Raw genomic sequence first — 19,547 nt, 5'->3', positions numbered from 1 at the left:
TTTCGCAGCTATTGAGCGCAGAAAAGTTGTAATACAATCAGCTTATTGCAGAACTATTCCTTGTCTGAAGAAGGACGATTTCAAGAATATTGGATTAATCTAATTATTTAGCGGTAAACAAAACCAGATTGTTCTCCAATATTGAGTTAGTCAGTCGGTGAAAAGAATTGTCATTTTGACCATGTGCCATGTCTCGAAATTCCAAAAGATTTTAGATTCTAACAATACTAGGACAGGTCTTTCAATATATGTAAAGTGCAGTTTGGGCAAATGATTAGGCAGTCGTCAAAAAATTATCCAGAATCGTTCACAAAAGACACAAAATCACGCCAGCAGCTTCCGAGTGTGTGACCAAAAGTATTATCATCGTATCGGCATGTTACTTCAGTTCGAAACGTCAGCATTACCGAGCAGTATAAATGACATACACATAATAATAGCGTGTTCACCTACCTCGGTTTGTAATATCCTGAATCTTGTAAACTGATTCTTTCCCTGCAGATAATTTTCAGCGGTGTTCTTGTCAGTACTCATATAATATCCGACTTTGAAAAAAAAACAGTTACTGCGAAGCCCCATGTATGTATCATCTATCTGTGTTATCTATCTGTGTCATTCCATTTTCCATTTTGAAGACGTTTGAAAGTCCTCCATTTTGACTGAAGATGTGTTATCCGAGACCCGTGCGTTACAACATATTTTAGATGGGGGTGAGGGTCGGGATTTCAGAGCTTTTAACAAAGTTACTTTTCTTTGTTTGAATTTTAAGCCACAAAGACCTGGTTCGTGTGTAGCATTTTATCGCTTTAACTAAGAAAGGAGGCCCTGAACTGGAACTAACATCGAGATATTGGAAAAATTCTAACACTTTTTCTTTCGGAATTAATTCCCACTCTACCCTTACCCGGTGCGCAAACACTTTTGCTGGACAATATGCAAATGAGAGACACGGAGCCATCGAAGATGGCGGCTTATTTGTTACTGCTAATTACTAGGGATTTCTGCCTGATAGCAGGTTGAATGATTGTACCAAACAACAAAACGGAAAATGTAGGAACATTTACGTAGGAACTTGGTAATATTGAGCGATTTGGGGAATTCAAAATCACCAGACGAATGCGTACAGGTTATGCAAACCTAATGGAACACCGTTGAAATGGCAGGATAGGAATGTTGTTTGACAGTCAAGACATGATAACCCAGCTAAGGTAAACATAGATATGTTGGTTTATGCTTAAGTCGAGCTGATATTCCTGTGATATTTCGAATTGAAGTGATTTAATGGCAAAAACAATGGTAGTACTTTTGGTCACGCATTCCACTGCTGGCGTGATTTTAATTTGTTTGTGTATGATTTGAATAATGTTTTGACGAGTGCCTAATCATTTGCCCAAACTAAACTTTACACATATTGAAAGACCTATCCTAGTATAGTTAGAATCTAGAATCTTTTGGAATTCCGAGACATGGCATATTGGAGAACACTTTGGTTTTGTTTACCGCTAAATAGTTAGATAAATCGAATATTCTTGAGACTGGGCTTTTCTGGACAAGGAATAGTTCTGCATTAAGTTGGTTGTATTACAACTTTTCTGTGCTCAATAGTTGCGAAATGCGAATTGAATGAAACTGGTCAATTTTCAGCCCAGTTAGAACTCGTTAGATTGATGTCTGGACGTGAAACCGATAATGTCCTTTTTCTCGGAAATACCAAGACATTTGAAGAAAAAAACTGAATAGCGTTTTTACTTTTACTAGGGCCTACTTATATGCAACAGTACGGCAAATTCTATTTTTCAAGCCTTACCGAGGTATTTTTGATCCTTGTGTACATTTGCTCTTAAATAGCTATATCATGGACATTTTGAAAGTATGCAACATAATTATCTATAGTTAAAGGAGCATGACCTCTAAAATTCAAAACCTAAAAGATATATTTTCATTGATCGAAACTTTCATATATTAGTTTAGTTTGTTAAACATTACTGCATACTAAGTACACTGAGCCTATAAGGGATTGTCATAAAGATTACGCACGCACGAGGTTGTGTTGCCAAATTGAAAAAAGTCTGGAAGAAGCTGTTTTTAAGTTTTTCAGTTAAGACTTGGAAAAGCATTAAAACTAACAGTAATTACAGTTTGCTCTCCCTTCAATGCTTTACTTAATATCTTAATATATTCTATATGTACAAGGGAAGGTACTAGCTCATCTGTTCTGTCCAAAAATATGCACAGCAAAATCGCTTTGGTAGTCCCCTTTTAAGAGTTACGTAGATATCAAAGTTGGTAAACGATTTGATCGCATTTGATAGCATTCCTGTTTATCTGAAAGTCATATTATTTGGTTAATTATTCTTTTTCACCTAAAACAAGACATAATGTGGCGAGGGTTCGTACATTTGGCGACTTGGTGTTTTCAGTATAATTAGATAAAGTGTCATTTCACAGGAATGTCCTCTCTGTGGGTTCAAATTGAACTCTTTACGATGCTGGATAGCGAAAAACGTCTGTACTGAGTTACTCACTGATTATATTTCTTGTTTAATTCTTCAACAAGCAACTGATCATTAGAGATGAATTATTTATTATCTTTTTATTTCTCTTATATTGTTCAAAAAATGTTGTAGACTTATGAGCTTTGTTCACAAATAATGTGTTCCTTCTTTTTAGATATTTACAGAACAATGAAATTGCATTTATTGAAGATGGAACTCTATTAGCTATGACAACATTTTCTGTCTTGTAAGTGGCCCCTTATTTTGGTAACTAATAGAGAAATGGTCCATGATGTTTTTGCATTATGGGTAAATGTTGGGTGGCAGTTAGAGATGAAGATAAATTCTTTTGCAGGATATTCTTCTGAAATAATTTCAATTCCTTTGTAAAGGTACCGGTCAAAAGTGCCTTTTGGAGGAAACTACATGCAGCTTAAAGTGCACCTAACCCCCAAAATTTTTTTTTCGCTAAAACAAATCTAGACTTTATTTGAAGCATTTGGGCGAAGACATTTTTGAATTTGGTTGAATCCTCGATTTTCTATGCCCTTTCAAAGTCGCGATTAAGTGTTTCACGACCGCGTTTTAGGGAGTGTGGGGCGGCGGTACCTGATGACGTCTACCCAGGAACCAAACACAATAGCGCCTTAGTCAACTCTCTGTATTTGCTTGAGAAAATAGAACGCAAAACTAATCGTTCCGATGTATTTTGGGACTAAAACGTCCAAGTTTTGTCTCAGAATCATTTCTTTTTCGTCACTGTAGTCAGAGTTAAGTTTCGATTCGGAAGGCTCCGAAATAAACTTCGATCGAGCACGTTCGACAACTGTGAACTCACTGCTTAGAGCTTTGAGAGCAATTTACAATATTTCAAGCGACGACGGGGAAGACTTCTTTGCGGACGAGCTGCTTGTGTATTAGGAATGGAAAGCTAGATACGAAGTGGAGGAGCAGGCAAACGAAAAGCAGGAAAGAAAACTCAAGGACTGCTTTGGATGGTAATTTCGTCAACTAAACATAAGATTCCCACGCGTGTTTATAGCCCGTTTACATTTGTCCTTACCGAGAATGTATTTTGTCAAGGTTCTGTTAAATCCAGTTTGTGTTTTACTTTCACTTGAATGCTTCATGTTTATAAGAGCGACGTACGTGTTGCAGTTTTCGAGACTGGATGACCTCCAAAACATTGGCTTCGATCGATTGAAAATCGTATTGTTTGGACCTGTATTTTTGAAGCTGCGGGAAGCAAGGCGGAAGGAAACATTTCATACAATTACCGATTTCACATTGTCACACGTTTTAAGTCGTAACTCCAAATAGCCAGTGTAAATTGTTCTCAAAGTTTGCAGTGAAATTCGTCGGATAAGCGAAAAGGATGTGTTCGCTAGGCGGTCCGCAGATAAAGTTACGCGGTCATATTTTCGACGCTATTGCACAGAATCTTTGTCGCACTGCTGATTTCCAAACCTTCGAAAAACTCTGTGAGTCTAACAATTTTGTTATCATGTAATTCTAGAGGATTAATCTTCGACTTTCATCTAAATCGAAAGAGAAATAAGTGTTGGTTAGGGGCGTACAGTTGCGATCTATTTACATATCAGTATAACGCTTCTTGATCATGACCGGATCACACAACTTTGCCGGTTATGTTATAAATACTGCGGGATTGGAAGATATAGGTTGTAGGTAGTATTTCTACAAATTGCTGGTTAGCTTTAAGCAGAAAATTTATGAAAATAGCGTTCGAAAGTCTGCGGAACAAATTCCAGTGAGAGTTCTTCAATGGTTCTCACAGATTCAGTTCGCTTGTTTCGGTTCGACAAAATCAACCATCGTTTACGTCTTTATTGCACCATTAGCCGATCATCGTCAGTAAATTGTACAGTATATCTTTCTTTAAATCTGGAATATTGCTGCAACAGCCGATAGCACCTCTGGAAGGCGTTTCTGCGCACTTTTCGAATGTGTATTGCACCATCCTGAAGGAAATGAGAGGAAATGAGATATCCAACCTTCCTGGGTAGACGTCACAAGAGCCGCTGGACCCATTCTCCTCAAACTCGGTCGTGAAACAAAATGGCGGTGTTTTGGAGCTATTTTCGAGATTTCGTCGTGGCATAGAAAATCGAGGATTTAACGGAATTCAAAAATTTTTTCGCAGAACTATTTCAAATAATAAGTAGATTCGTTCTAGCGAAAAAACATTTTGGGGGTTAGGTGCACTTTAATGAGCAGAGGTACTCGGTGCCGGCTTTCAGCTAACAACAAAATTTAGCTAGTAGAGTTGCTTTAATATGGTGACCTTCTCAAATCTCTGTTCGTTTCCCTTTTCTCTGAGTTCTTACTAAATGAAATAATTTTCCCTTCGATAATTTTCCCTTCTTCATCTAGATCAACTTTCACTAACCTGTTAAGCTCAGCTTCTTGCAAAATTCTCATCTTGCAATCACTGATTATATATGGTTTGGATACGAGGTCCAATTACTAATTAATCATATCTATAACAAATTTCGGAATTAAATGTCTTTTGAGAACTTCTTTTGAGCGAAAAACATTGCAGCGCTTTTCATAAGTTTTGACAACTGTAGGAAACATTAAGAAGGATGCCATTGAAGCGCGCGTAATTGACGTGCGAATGGCGTAGGTATCCAATTACAAAAATTTCAAATTGAATACCTGTAACTGGACACCCACGTGACCTCACGCCGATTACGTGGCAAATAGGTTTGCCATAGATACTATTTACTTTATTTCTGTTGCTAACCAAAGTTTAATTTCTCACTGTGCTAAACTTATCCTTAAAATTATTCAGTACAATAATATTGATAGGCACTAACTTTAAGTATTACAAGACGATATTCACCTGTAATGAAATCGCTGCTTAAGCTTTAACTGATCTACGAAACTGGAAGTCAGCGCTCAAGTTGACATAAGAATCCTGAACTAAAAATCGATAGATATATCTAGGGGATACTTCGGAACTCGATTTCCTTGAGTTCTTTAGGTAATACATTTTCTGGCGGTTGGAAAATCAATTAAAAGCATATTCATATAACTTTAAAGGTCAAAGGAAAGCCACTATGCCCCAAAATAGACGGAGCGAAGCTATCAGTGCCGTTATCAGTAATTACAGATCACGCAGAAAATCACAGAACTTCAAAAAGGCTGATCCCTAAAACTCACAAATCAGTAAATAAAATACTTAAGTTAGTACAAGTGGATACTCAACTGGCTAAGGCTCAGTCGAGTAACTACAGAAATACTGTTCACATTGTAAGTCCTACATAAGTTATATAACTAATAAACAGTGTTGTTTATCATGTTTGATAATCACAGACGTTTCTAGAAGTTTAAATATAACACTAACTTTGGTAAAATGCCATTTTTCACATTTTCGTATTTTGTACATTATTAGCTGTAGTTTATCTTGTGACACTTTTTTAATACCCTTTACAGGGACCTTAGGAATAATCAGCTCACAACACTTCCAGTGGGTGGAGATTTTCACAACAAACGATTTGATAGACTGTAAGTAGTTCTAGAATCGCGGCGAGTGCTTTTAGTGAAGTCATGTTCTAGTGTAATATGCAGTTCTGCAGCCATTTTACAGGACTGTTGCCTTGGTAATTTTTTGTGCTGATTTTCTTTCTGGCAAATGGTTTTTTTTTTAATAAGTGATTGCCGCATTGAACACTACAGTGTCTTAGTTGTTGACGATTGTTTTGGAGTTTGCTTTTGCTGTCGTTCTTGATGTAAACCAAACAATGAAACAAAACAGCCGTGAACAGACATAACTTTGCATTCGCAGATACATCTCAAATAACAGAATCACCACAATTGGCAGTGGGACATTTGTTAATGTCACATGCTCAGGAAGTTGTTCAGAGATTTCACGAAATACTCTGTGGTACGTACAAGCATTGAACGTAAATACCTTAATAATTATATTTCATAATTAGTTAATTAAAATAATTGATAATAATTAATTGCAAATGATAAATAAATACAATTTAATACAATGGTAATAAAATTGACATCACTATTGACATTGCAGTTTCTGGTAGTCCTCAATTGTAGGATCATACCATTACCACTTATATGACATAAATGATCCGGTTTTTAATTTTTTTTTTTAACATTTTGATATGCTTCTGTTTTTAGACCTACTTTGTATTTACAATTAGGCAACAAGCCCGAGTTTTCTAGGAGGGAATAGTCTGTTCAAAAGGGAATACTATATTGTGGCTCTTTTTGTGTATTTTCCACTGAAACACTTGCCCAAGATCAAAATTGTACCTTCCCCAGACAATCAGCCGTGCGTTTTTTTTTAGCCTGCCTTTTCCCACAAGGTTTTAAAAACAGTATTTCTAAAATGTTATCATACAATCTATTTGTGTTGTTACTATCTCTACAAAGTGAAAAATATGGCTTTTGATGCAATGTTCCATTTTGTTATTCAAGGAATTTTGGAGGCAACAGAATCTCCGCTATTGAATCTGGAGCCTTTCAAAATATACAAGGATCTGGTTGCACAATGTAAGTGTATAGAGCTGATGAGCTTGATTCTTTGTTAGTCACCATAGGCGGATATTTGTTCACATCAAATTGGGCTTAACTATATGAACAAAAGAGTTTGATGAAAAGATTAGAAAAACTGAGATTGTGCAGTGAGAGAAATTTGAATCAAAAACGTTCAATGGACATACTATAATCACATGTAAGTGACATTGTTTTTAGTTAGATATTTGTTTAAACGAGTTTTAAAACAATTAAATTAAATTCAAGTTAGACCACGAGTGCCCTTGATATTTTGAAAAAGTGATCGAAGTCAGTTTCGGTGCCTAAAGAGAAGGTCAGTTACATAAACTTAACTGTAGTGTTCATGAGCGAAAATGTCCTCTGGCAAGCTAACAGTTTTCCAGATCTCTGTCTACACTCAGCCATAATGCTTGTATGCAAGTCTGTATCTTTCACTGGACTCTTTAATAGGCAGGGGCCATCCTTATGCCTTCAATCTTGGCTTTATTATCATAACTAAGCTTCATAGATATTTTATTATATTTATTATTTCTTTTATTATTAGCTCAATATTCAAGATGTAATTACTCTAAAGTCCATGTGTGTAGGCAAGATCATCCACTATTAAGTTGTAGTTAAGTGCATATATCTTACTGTTCAACTACTTTTCATTTGCAGGCGCTTTGGCTCAAATGTGCTAAAGAAAATTGCTTCTCGTGCTTTTGATAATGTGGACATTTGCTACCTGTATGTTTATTAGCATTTAACAAACTTTCAATTTAGCCCTGTTTTATTTTTTTTTGTTGATTTATTTTTATGGTAGGTTTTAACAACTTCTGCGAAAAAGTCAAGTGTTAGTTTATTGTTTTGAAAACCTCCTCTTTTCCGCAAGAGCTAATTAATTCTGTTTCCAGTTGGATGTTGTCGAAGGATTCAACTGTACAAATAGACTACCAAATATCTGCATGCAAAGGCGTTTCGGTGTATAGTTACGTATTTGAAATGTAGCATTTTTCTTTTGATGGAATTCAATAAGTGAGGATAGAAAGCAGAACCTCTCCACTCTTGTTTGCAGCCAATTACTTTCCAAGTCATACTGTTTGCAGATCAGGTAACACGTTTTACAACTGCGTGTCGTGGGCTACCAAAGTTTTTCTTTGTAGTGAAAGGATATATAGAGCTTATAATTTCCAGCGCAGCATGTTGAGTGTTTCTTTTTTCTGTTGTGTTAAGTGAGCTGTATGGACTGGAGTTGACAACGATATCCTCTGAAGCATTCAAAGACGTGACAGTTACTTGGGATCTGTAAGTATTCACTTTTCATTATTTTCTCACAGACAGCAGAAGTTTTTTTTGGTATACTGCATACAGTGATTATCTATTGCTAATTTTGTAATTGCTAACAGCAGTGTAGTTCAAGTGTAGCACCAGTGCAAAAAGTGTAACACTGAGTGAAGTTGTAATACGCGTGTAAAATGCAGTGAAAATTTCCGAAGTTAGTAGGAAGACACCTGAGGACTGCCTACGGTCATCGAGGATAGCCGAAGATAATAAGATTTCCAAACACTTCCGAACATCACCCGAACCCTTCAGACAATTAATGATTATCACCCGAACACTTTCCAGCGTTTTTGAGGACCACTCGAACCCATCCGGGGAGTTCCAAAGATTGCCGAAGATCAAACTGAAGATTTCCAAAGATTTCCCAACGTTACTGGCTAGTTAATTTCCGAAAACTTTGAAGATGTATTTAAAACCATAATCACTGTCCACTGTCTAAATCAATTAATGTATAGCCAAAGATTGTCAACGGTCACTTTTTCAAGTGCATAATTAGCAAGTCATCATATGATCGTTCTCATGCAATCTAGAATGAATGAGCAGCCTTTGAAAAGTTTTCATTATTTCAAATTGCCTTCGAAATTGTGTGATTACCTATGCAAATATCCTGTGGCAATGAACTCTGTAATTTAGTTATAATAGTATGATTTTTCCAATGTCTTTTTTATTCTAGTGAACTGTATAGCAGCAAGATTGCCACGTTTGAAGAAAACCCTTTCCTGTCGCTCATAGTGAGCAATGGAATCCTGTAAGTACAAGGAGTCAACAAAGAACCATTTGATTCCTATTCATAACTATTATTGTGACAACTCAGTCAAATGAGCTTGACATTGTTACTTTTAAAGACATCTCAGAAAAGCATATTCCCAGACTGGTTATGTTTACAGTTTAGACCTTGTACTTCGCAGGTTGGAGGGGGGAGGGGTTCTCGGTTGCTTGTGTTTTTCACGCCACATGGCATTTAACTATCATTAGCTGCTTTTTTATTCAATTACATTTTTTTTTTTGTCTCAGTGAACTTCAGGACAATGCCATTCAAGCTGTTACAGGAAAGCTGTTTGGAGATTCTGGATCATCCGTAGAGACTCTGTAAATATCAATTTATAAAATTTTCTTCATCCGTATATCTTATAAAAGGAGAGAACAGTCACAAAGTAACAACTTAATTACACGTGATTTATTCCCCTGCGTTTGTTGTAGATTGTATAACATCCTGTTATTTGACTTCATCTTTGTTTTTCCTAGGGATCTTTCTAACAACCAAATACAATCTTTCCATGAAGATGCTTTAAAAGGTGTATCAATTGAAACAATGTAAGTGTGATTTACTTATTTTGAAACAATAGGCAGACATAATTTGGGTAGATCGTTTACACCTTTTGCTGTTCATTAACAGAAAATATCCATTCATTTGAGTCCAAATTTGTTTCATTATGGTCAATATACTCTCATTAACACCAATATGACCTTCATTTGCGCGGAAGGAACGTTCAAGAATAACACCTGCATATGTATCAACATTCAAAATCATCAAAGATAAACAATACCTTCCTTTGACGTTCATTGGCTGTAAATGTATTTTCATTTTTGTCGAAACAAAATTTGTTGTCACGAAACGACAGTCATGTACACTTTTGGACAATCCTTTTTCAACAAAAGACTTTCAATAACACAATTTGGATGAGTACTCACAATCAATTGCATTATTATACAACCATATCCATGAACGTGACAATCTTAAGTGCGGTGAAACAAACATTACAGCCATGATGACATTTATTTTTGGAAGAGACAGTATCAAATTTGCTGAACAATTTATCCCTCAATTGCCTCACTATTGAGGCATCGTGGCAAATATGTTTGCATAAAACGATACCATTGTCCACATTTAGGCCCTGATTATCCTTTCGCTGTGTTCAAATGGGATTCTTTTTCTTAGTGGCATTCGTGGGGAAATCTAACTGTCACTTTATCACATGTATACTGAAGTGCGCCCTCTGAGTTGTACGCAAAAGGTTCGTAAGAGGCTGAATTTATATCTGCAAGGGGACGATTGTGAAAATACGATTAAAAAAAGGTACATACGGTCCCTAGGTCTATAATCAAATTTTCGAGGAAAATTGGGCTCTATATCTCTGTTCAAAAGAATTACGCTAATCGGCTATTGTTTTCTCTTAATGTTAGGTGAATACACGGTAATGTCTGTCTCAATGTACTAAAGATTGTCACCTTCACGGATATGGTTGTATAATAATGCAATTGATTGTGAGTGCTCGTGCAAATTCTGTCATTGAAAGTCTTTTATTGAAAAAGGATTGTCCAAGAGTGTAAATGATTGTCGTTTCGTTACAACGAATTTTATTTCGGCAAAAATGAAAATACATTTACAGCCAATGAATGTCAAAGGAAGATATTGTTTCTCTTTTGGTGGTTTTGAATGTTAATTCATATGCAAATGTTATTTTTGAACGTTCCTTACGTCCAAATGAAGGTCATATTGGTGTTAATGAGAATATATTAACCATACTGAAACAAATTTGGACACAAATGAATGGATATTTTCTGTAAATGAACAGCAAAAGGTGTAATTTCTTGACTTTGTGGTGAATAAATATAGTAATTTCAAATTTATCATGTGAACATTAATTAAAACAAACATTTAGTTATGATTCAATTATAGTAAGTTATGTTTACGAGTTGAGAAGATGGAAAATGCATGCGTCATTCAAAATGGCAAAATTTTTCGATCTTACGTCGTTTTGTTGGTTAGCAGGAATGCGCACTCTCGATATATTTGCAGATTTTTCTGTGTCTTTGACACAGTTACTGAATGCCATACTGGAGGCATTCAGGTCTTCTTGTGCGTATCTCAATAATTCTTTTTGCCACCTTTTTTCCAGCAAGCTAATGAACAACAAGCTGGTTACATTTCCATCAAGAACTTTACGGAATCAAAATCCCATTGAAATGTGAGTTTGTTTTTTTCTTTTCTTTGGGAAAATGAAAGATCTGAAAAAATTGTTGCGAGCACTTAGATTCCAACTCCGGGTTACTTTGATTGAATAGTCGACAAACTGCAGTCAAGGTAATTATCGCTCATTGAAAATCGGAACAATAATTTTTCCATTTGAAAGAGAGCACTATCACGATCATGAACAGAACTTAAAAAGAGGAGCAATCAGATTCGTTTATTTCTAAAAGAACACACAAGGAGTCCACTAATATTTTCACCAAATCATTGATATGGAGCATTTTTAATTGACAGAAAATCCCAGAAACTCAATACAATAAGTTGTTTATTAAAATGCGATTTTCCTCTGGTGTTTCTTCTTAAAGGAGAACGGAAGGCTAGCAGTCATATTTTATATGGGAGCTTAAAACTATTGAAATGGCTTAGATTTGTAGTAAAAAGGACGAAAAAGTGAATTTTTCCTTTCGAAAGAGCCGAAAAGTGTCCAAAACCTGTGGTCATTTTTCAAAATTGAACGTCCGCCATTTTGGACATCTTTCCTTCCGGTTACTTCCATAAAAGGAATACCCTCCGCCATGTTGTGACGTCACTACGCACACGCATTTTTTCGTGTCAACAAAATTTGTGAAGAATCTATCTTGAGTCGAACCTGCATTTAGCTTGCATTATGGCTGAGATCGAGCCTTATTCTTTTGAACCTATTCGAGACAGTTCAGAGTCAGAGGAAGACGACGTTCGCGAGAGTCAAGATGAGCGCCGAAGAGGAAATGCATCGTGGTGTGTATGCGAGTGTTGTGCGATCTGGGAAGTGCAACAAGGAAGCCGTAAAAAAAATATAATTTCGGGTGAATAATACTTTTGTATTCAGCAGGTGTTGATTATTTTGGCACCAGGAAGCTAATAAACAACCATTGCCTCGGTTGGAAGAAAGTGTTGTTTGATTTATTTCATTTATTTCGTATTTTGTCGTGGCGTGCGTGGCAGGCTCACATGGCAACGTAATGGTTGCGATATAACCTGTTTATATGTTTTTGGTTCAGACATAGAGGCAGCTCAAGCGACTTCTAGATGTATAACATAGCACCCTCTCTTTCAAACGATTTGTTTACAAAGGGAAGTCCTAGAGATCGCTATCGTGGGTTTGTGTCAAGTGCGCAGAATGAGAGCACCAAGAGAACTAAATAACATGTAACCTTATGTACACAAATGGTCACAAATAACTTGCCAGTTATGACATTTATTTCGAACATTTCGTTGAGCTCAGTTAATCCTCCAACATAAGATACAATTATGCACAAACGTAACATTTCAAGCTCTACAGTGCCATATATAATTCGATTTGACGACAATCTCAGTGAAAACGTGGTACTTGAAATTCGCGTGTTTTTCCCCTGTGAGCAGTGACGTCATGCTATGCACCCAAGTCTTCAACATGGCTTCCAAAATGGCGGACGTTCAAATTGTTCAGGTACGGAGCTTTTTGCTGTTACAATCAGGCTAAAAAGTTAGTTCACATTCTAAAACATAGCGATTTGATTACGACGTATCATGTGCTTTCGTAAGAACGACTTTTTAAAAAAATGGGTTTTCGCTTCCGTTCTCCTTTAAGTCAAAAAAGTAGTTCGGCTTATTACTGTTGGGGTCGGAAAGGGAACTTCAATAAATCAAAGACATTCCTCAAGTTCCCCCATGCGTAAACTACATTGAGATTCCATGTTGAGCTGGAACTACGGTCCGAAGAAGTGCAGTAAAACTGCCCGAAACGTCGCGTTTTAAAAACATTTTAACCTCACAAACGTCCCGTGTAGAACAAGATTTACCTTTATTATTTACTTTATATGTTCTAATGAGAAGTTCTGAAAGTTTCTGAAAAACTATGAGATAGTCTTGCTATTGTCTATTCACAATAGGCCACGTTCGATATATCAATATTCTAACATGGCTCGGAGGCTTTTGGGACAAACTTCTATATTTGGTGTTGTTTTCTTTGTATTCAAGTCTCTATTGGGAATTTAGAAAATTTACAGTTTTGACCCGAAAGGCTCGGAGCCATGTTAGAATATTGATATATCGAACGTGGCCTATTCTTATCACAGTCAAATCATTGATCACTAGGTAAGGTCAATTAACTGGTGACTTTCTTTTTTAGCGACATGTCCAATAATATGATCCTAACCATGCAACCTGGAGAGCTGGACCCATTTACTAGCCTCAGAAGGCTGTAAGTTTTTTGTCTTGTCAGTTTGATAAATTTAATACTTATTATAACTCTCCAGCCTGGAGAGCTGGACCCATTTACTAGCCTCAGAAGGCTGTAACATTTTTGTCTTGTCAGTTTGATAAATTTAATACTTATTATAACTCTCCAACCTGGAGAGCTGGACCCATTTACTAGCCTCAGAAGGCTGTAAGTTTTTTGTCTTGTCAGTTTGATAAATTTAATACTTATTATAACTCTCCCGGCAACCTTGAGAGCTGGATCCATTTACTAGCCTGAGTTTGTCAGTTTGATAAATTTAATAATAAAGTAATAAGCTTTCTGTTAAAAAAGCCTCTTTTTCAACATGAGGAGGTTGCATTTGCTTAGCAACAGTTCATTGAGTGGAAAGGGTCGTTATAGCAAACTGCAGCAATCCATTAAAAAAGATTAAAGCACACTTTCAGTCAAGGATTGTTTCCTTTTTATTGTGATTCCGAAGTTTTCTTCGTTGTTGTGCATCAAACAGAGTTGCTTCACAATTAAATTGAATTAAACAATTGAATTTTGCTTTGCAGAATACTTCAACAAAATAGTATTTCAGCGCTTGGAACCAACTTATTTCAACATCAAACAAGCTTACAAGAATTGTAAGTACTGAAAGATATATCAACTTACACAACTACGTACCTGGGATTGACATGTAGATTAGCTCATGGCAACTTTTGTCTCACCAGTATCTTTCACTATTATTTGAATGTAAAATAATTCCAGTGGCAATGACGTTTATTTTAAAAAAGAAATCGTCTCAGAACTTGTTAAAGCTGTTTCCTAAGCTTTTTTACCGGGTAAGACATCGTTAAATGAGTCTGGTGGGATGACGTTCAAATGGTACATGAAACAATAACGAGCTGCCAACTGCAAAAATAATGCCCCAATACCAAGACACTTTTCTCAACTTAACTACTTTTAAAGGAGCTAAGTCACAGTACTTTGGCCATGTACAAAATTACCTTTCAATTGAAGGAAACCTAAAAATAGTAGTTTACTAAGATAAAAATACACCAAAGAGCTAATTAACAAATCGAATGTAGTTTAGCGTCAAAATGTTGTAGACTACAAATTTTCACCACTGTGATGCTGCGTATCGTTGTCGCTAAGAGTACAGACAACGCTAATCCACATTCGATATGTTTTGTACGACAATATCAGCGTCAAAGAGAACGAGCTGAAAAAGGCATTGCGTGAGACATTGTCGCGAGCAGCGTTGTCTGGACTCCTATCGATAACGGCAAATTACCTGTCCAGATTGCGAGAATAGTAGCAATTGTGGTAAAATAATAAACTACACAGGAACACGGATAGTTAAGGATGGAGTAGATCAAAACGGATTACAAACGACGAACGTGAGAAATTTAATCAAAAAAAATTATAACATTAAAATTTCAAAAGAAATTTAAGCTAAAATTTTCAAGATGCACAAACTCTGACATAGCTCCTTTAAGATATGTTGTTCATTCCAAGAGCTAAATCCGAGTTATTTTGTAACAATTTCTTTGTGCAGAAATCTGAGACAGAACAGCATCAGCGAGGTTCAGACAGGAGCATTTAACAACTTGGGAAGAGTTACAGAAATGTAAGTGTTCTGTTGGTATACAGTAAAAGCCGCGTAGAAGAACCTAAAATGTAAGAACCTGTTGGGCTAAAATTTCCCACTTGCGCACCCTTCACATAAGAACCAATTTAGGCTAAAATCTCATTACAGGTTCTTATATTTAAAAATATAGAGTATTTTTTCAAAGATATAATACAGTACATCACATACGATACAAACAGAGGGAACAAATTCTAGCCAAAACACTGAATGATTCAACATAAAAGGCACACCCATGAGTACAAGTTGTTTATTTTTAAACAAATTTAAGAACCTGATTAAGAACTTAGGTAGCCTAATTTCACAGTAAACACCACTTTTATAAGAACCTATGGAGGCTAACTTGAAAAATCCTAGGTTCTTATATGCGGGTTTTTACAGTAGCCTAAAAATTTATGTGTTTGTATTTTTTTTCCAGGCAAGCTTTTCAGCGATAGAATTCTGACAATAAACTTTCAGTTAAATATTAGCAATTACCGTTCAGTGGGGAAGTTTTATTCTCACAAAGCTTTTATGATAATTTAATAGTTCCAAATGCAAATACAGCAAATACAGATAAAATTAAAGGTTTTTGAAAGAATTCATTAATGACATACACACGGGGTGTCTCTCACTACCCTATGGAACAAATTAATGCCTTTTTCCCACTCAAACAAAAATTATGTTGGAAGAAAAAGCTTATTAATGATACATCATAGATATCCAACATGGTGGAGCTTATACTTGGAAGAAACTAAGCATCTGAAAAGCTTGAAATGCAAGTAAAATAAATTCAAACTAGCCACAATATCAAATCGTACTTTTCGAGTAAGGTGATTGAACACAATAAAAGAAATAAACGAATCAGGATATTTTAGCACAAGAGTTACGCTTAGATATTTACTATTCAAGTTGCTTCGTTGAGTATCCTCTTTATCCAATTGCGTGTTGTTTGCCTCATCTTGGAAGTTCTACTCACGACGGTTCTTGATTTTTTCAACATGTGAGTTGTTCGTCACAGCATCATAGTTTGTTTTTAAGTCAGTTTTGTCATAGTTTGTTTTTAAGTCAGTTTTGTCATAGTTTGTTTTTAAGTCAGTTTTGTATGATATACATATATGGCTAATTTGTTATCTCGTGTGAACGACCATGAACTTTCCTTATTTGGCAGGCTTTAAAACATTATAGTTTGTGGGCTGACCCGTTCCGAAAACGATCGATATCTTTTTCGATTCTTTCCAAAACTTTTTTCTTAAAACACAGCATTCTGCATATTACGTTGTTCACGAAGAGCGAGCACACGATAAAGCAAGTAGTCACGAGAAGACCTTTCATCCTTCTGCGACATTTGGTGAGTTTTTCCGTGGGATGCCTGCGGCAGGCCACGGTAAGATTTGCCCGGCGTTTTATCGTCGACGCAAATCGATAAATTTGATTGACAATGAAATGCACGTCACAACTGGAACTATTGTTATTGGGTTAAACTTGGAAGCACATGCAAGATGACACGACTTTAACAGGAGTAAAAGTAATGTAATTTCGAAAGATTCTGCGATTCTGGCAAGGAGTAGCTTGTGTAGACAATGTAGTGCTCGTAGCAACGTGTACGTGCTCAGGAAATAAAAAGAAGGTAATTAAAAACAATTTAGAAAGTGTTTCGACTTTGTGTATTGAATTGAAGTGTGAAAGTTCAATAGAGTTCGCGGATAATCCGTTCCGTGTTACGCATTGAACCAACGTGTTTACTGTGCACTCGGCCTACCAAACGAACCAACGAGTTCAGCAACCGAACCTGCGTGTTCATCCGGCCTACGTGCCTAACGCTTAGTCTAAACAAGAAGTTTGAAGCAACTTTGACAAAAGATATTCATTGACTCAGTGAATTCAAAAATCAACGAGTCCATCACGGAAAACGTCGACACCAACCTTTTCAAAAATTGGCTCAAATATTTGTTGGTTTCCAATTGAAGATATTTAAGCCTCGAGAGTTTTAGAGTTTTTATTAAAAATTTCACAGTTTAATCCATGAGTCGACAATCATGCTACGTGTGGTTTTGTGTATTCTTTCTGACACTGAGCTTACCTGTTTACCAGAATTCACTTGTAAATAGTGTTTGCGAGAAGGTGTATTCCAGTCGATGTTTATTTTATTTTCAGTGTTCCACTGTTAACATTTATAAATACCAAGGGAAATATTTGTTAAGAAGAATTCCTCATGCTTCTCATGGAAGCTTTAATCCTTTCGTTATCTCGAAAAAACAAGCACACATTATCAAAGGGAATACACCAGTTGTATCACGTTGCGTTCCGTTTTTCTCTCACACAAGTGAACCTCTAAGGACAATCAATACTTTTGTTAATGTTTTGGTAGTTACCCTACTTCATTTGGTCTCTCACACAAGAGAGCTTCTGATTATATAACAGACAATCAGTACTTTAGCCTGTTAATATTTTAGCCTGAGTAGATTCATTACGTTCATTGACAGCAATACAGCCCTTCACAACATTTTAGTCTTCAAATAATTAAAACGTTGCGTTACAATTCATGTCTCAAGATTTTCTGGCAGTTCTCAACGTAAGTGATATGACCTCATTAGAAGAAAAAATTTCATTTACCACGTTGCAATATTACTTCAGCCAGTTTTGATGCCATTTCTAAACACCATACACTCTCTCGTTCCATCTTGTAAATCATCCGGAAAGAGGAAATAGGAGCCGGGGAAGGAGACTCTGCCCGCGCAGTAATTTTCTGCCTACCCTATTTTCCACTACAAACACAATGACGGTTTCTTCAACACTTTCTACGGTGATTTCTATGGCTGATCTAACTGACTAATCGTGGCACTTTACTGTAACTTCACAATTCATTCCAATGCTACGCTCCCTAGCCAAAGCATCCCACGGAATCGCCTTTAGGCGTCTTGTTGTATAAAGTAACAATGGATGAGACCACGATAGCTCACCACTCATGTTTGCTTGCGATTCGTTGCATCCCGCTTTGCTTGCGTTAAGCTCCACTCGTTTAGCTTTCATTTTGTGGTTTCGGTGACACTGTATTGCATATACTTAGGATTGCCGTATGTATAATTAAACAAATATATTTGACCATCTGGCTTTTCGATGGTGTAGTGGTTAAGTAAATACATCCAGGTGCAAATGTCCCGGGTTCGATCACCGATATCTGGAAATTGAGATTTTATTTTTCTTCTTTTTTTCGAATTTTAAAAGGCAAATTTTATTTTGTTTCTTCCGGCAACTGAATTCGACGATCGCGGCAATCGGTCACGAAATGTCACAGAAAAAAGGACCTTCTCATCTATCTCTTCAAGTGACTCCGACAAAGCAAGCTGTTGCATTCTCATCCCCAGTTCCACGCTCTACGCAAGGAACGCTGGGACCATGACCCCGAATTGGCGACCAAATATTACGACGACGACGAAGACATCGAAGAAGAACGGCTTGCATTTTACGACTAGGGCTTTCCTACGGAAGCCCGAGTAGTAAAAAAATCGATTTTTTTAGCTTCTGCTGTAGAATCAAAAACATTGCTTACCTTTTCCTGTCCTTTTCAGGATTGTGCCATTTTAGTCATACAATCAAATTTTTTACTCCTTGCAGATATTTACAAGATAATGAGATTGTATTCTTGCCCACATTTCCTACGTTAGGAAGTCTAAATGTTCTGTAAGTATTGCCCATTCTGTTAGAATCATTGTACGGTCATTATCCTTGTGGATGGTCAAAACAGAGGGAGGGTTGCAATCTTGTTGGTAACTCAGATTTTTCTTTTCTTGTCCCATATTTCTGACATACTGAATACGTCATCTTTCATGAATATTTAGTTATCAATTATGAACTTAGAGACCCAGGGAAACGCATCCGGGTTAAATAACCTTGACAACAACCTGAGCTCCCATAAGATGCTGGGTCAGAATGCAATGATAATGTTTTTGTAACCCTTGACAACCCTGACCTCAACGTAAGCTCGCATGAAATACGGGGTCAGAATTTTTATGTGTAAGCTTGCCAGAGGTCGGGAAAGGGTCAGGGAAAACATTCTTCAACTTCAGAGAAAAGTCAGGAAATTTTATGCCGAGTCACGGAAAATTGAAATAATTTAACACGGCTGAGTTAGTTACATCTTAGGCTGAGATTAGTGTGATCTCAATGGTAACTTTCATTAATGAAGAAGGAAATTTCTTTAAAAATTATCAGTCTTAATAAATGAGTGTAAAGGACTGCTGTAAGGGAAGGCTAGAACGCCACCACTGTATCTGACATTTTGTATTTATAAATTTGGTGTGGGAAAATCTATTTTTATCAGGGAAACGTCAGTGAAAAGTCGGGAAATTTTGAAAAGGGATGTCTTTGGCAACCATAACGTGGCGTTCT

At 36.5% G+C, this 19,547-nt stretch overlaps 1 protein-coding gene across 1 annotated transcript in view; it reads left to right on the top strand.

Annotated features, from left to right (window-relative positions):
* LOC145501856 (uncharacterized) overlaps positions 1–19,547 on the top strand; it is a 97,695-nt gene that overhangs the window by 33,342 nt on the left and 44,806 nt on the right. Inside the window, exons 24-37 of the mRNA XM_081481242.1 lie at positions 2,671–2,742; positions 5,952–6,023; positions 6,304–6,402; positions 6,957–7,031; positions 7,692–7,760; positions 8,247–8,318; positions 9,028–9,102; positions 9,369–9,443; positions 9,600–9,668; positions 11,255–11,323; positions 13,475–13,546; positions 14,101–14,172; positions 15,087–15,158; positions 18,774–18,839. Of these exons, the coding sequence (XP_081337368.1) occupies positions 2,671–2,742; positions 5,952–6,023; positions 6,304–6,402; positions 6,957–7,031; positions 7,692–7,760; positions 8,247–8,318; positions 9,028–9,102; positions 9,369–9,443; positions 9,600–9,668; positions 11,255–11,323; positions 13,475–13,546; positions 14,101–14,172; positions 15,087–15,158; positions 18,774–18,839 (1,029 nt within the window). The remainder of the gene's footprint in view (positions 1–2,670; positions 2,743–5,951; positions 6,024–6,303; positions 6,403–6,956; positions 7,032–7,691; positions 7,761–8,246; positions 8,319–9,027; positions 9,103–9,368; positions 9,444–9,599; positions 9,669–11,254; positions 11,324–13,474; positions 13,547–14,100; positions 14,173–15,086; positions 15,159–18,773; positions 18,840–19,547) is intronic.

The sequence above is a fragment of the Orbicella franksi genome, chromosome 10 (assembly GCF_964199315.1).
Source record: "Orbicella franksi chromosome 10, jaOrbFran1.1, whole genome shotgun sequence".
NCBI lineage: Eukaryota > Metazoa > Cnidaria > Anthozoa > Scleractinia > Merulinidae > Orbicella > Orbicella franksi.
The sequence above is the reverse complement of the archived record's forward strand: the minus strand, read 5'-3'. Positions and strand labels throughout refer to the sequence as shown.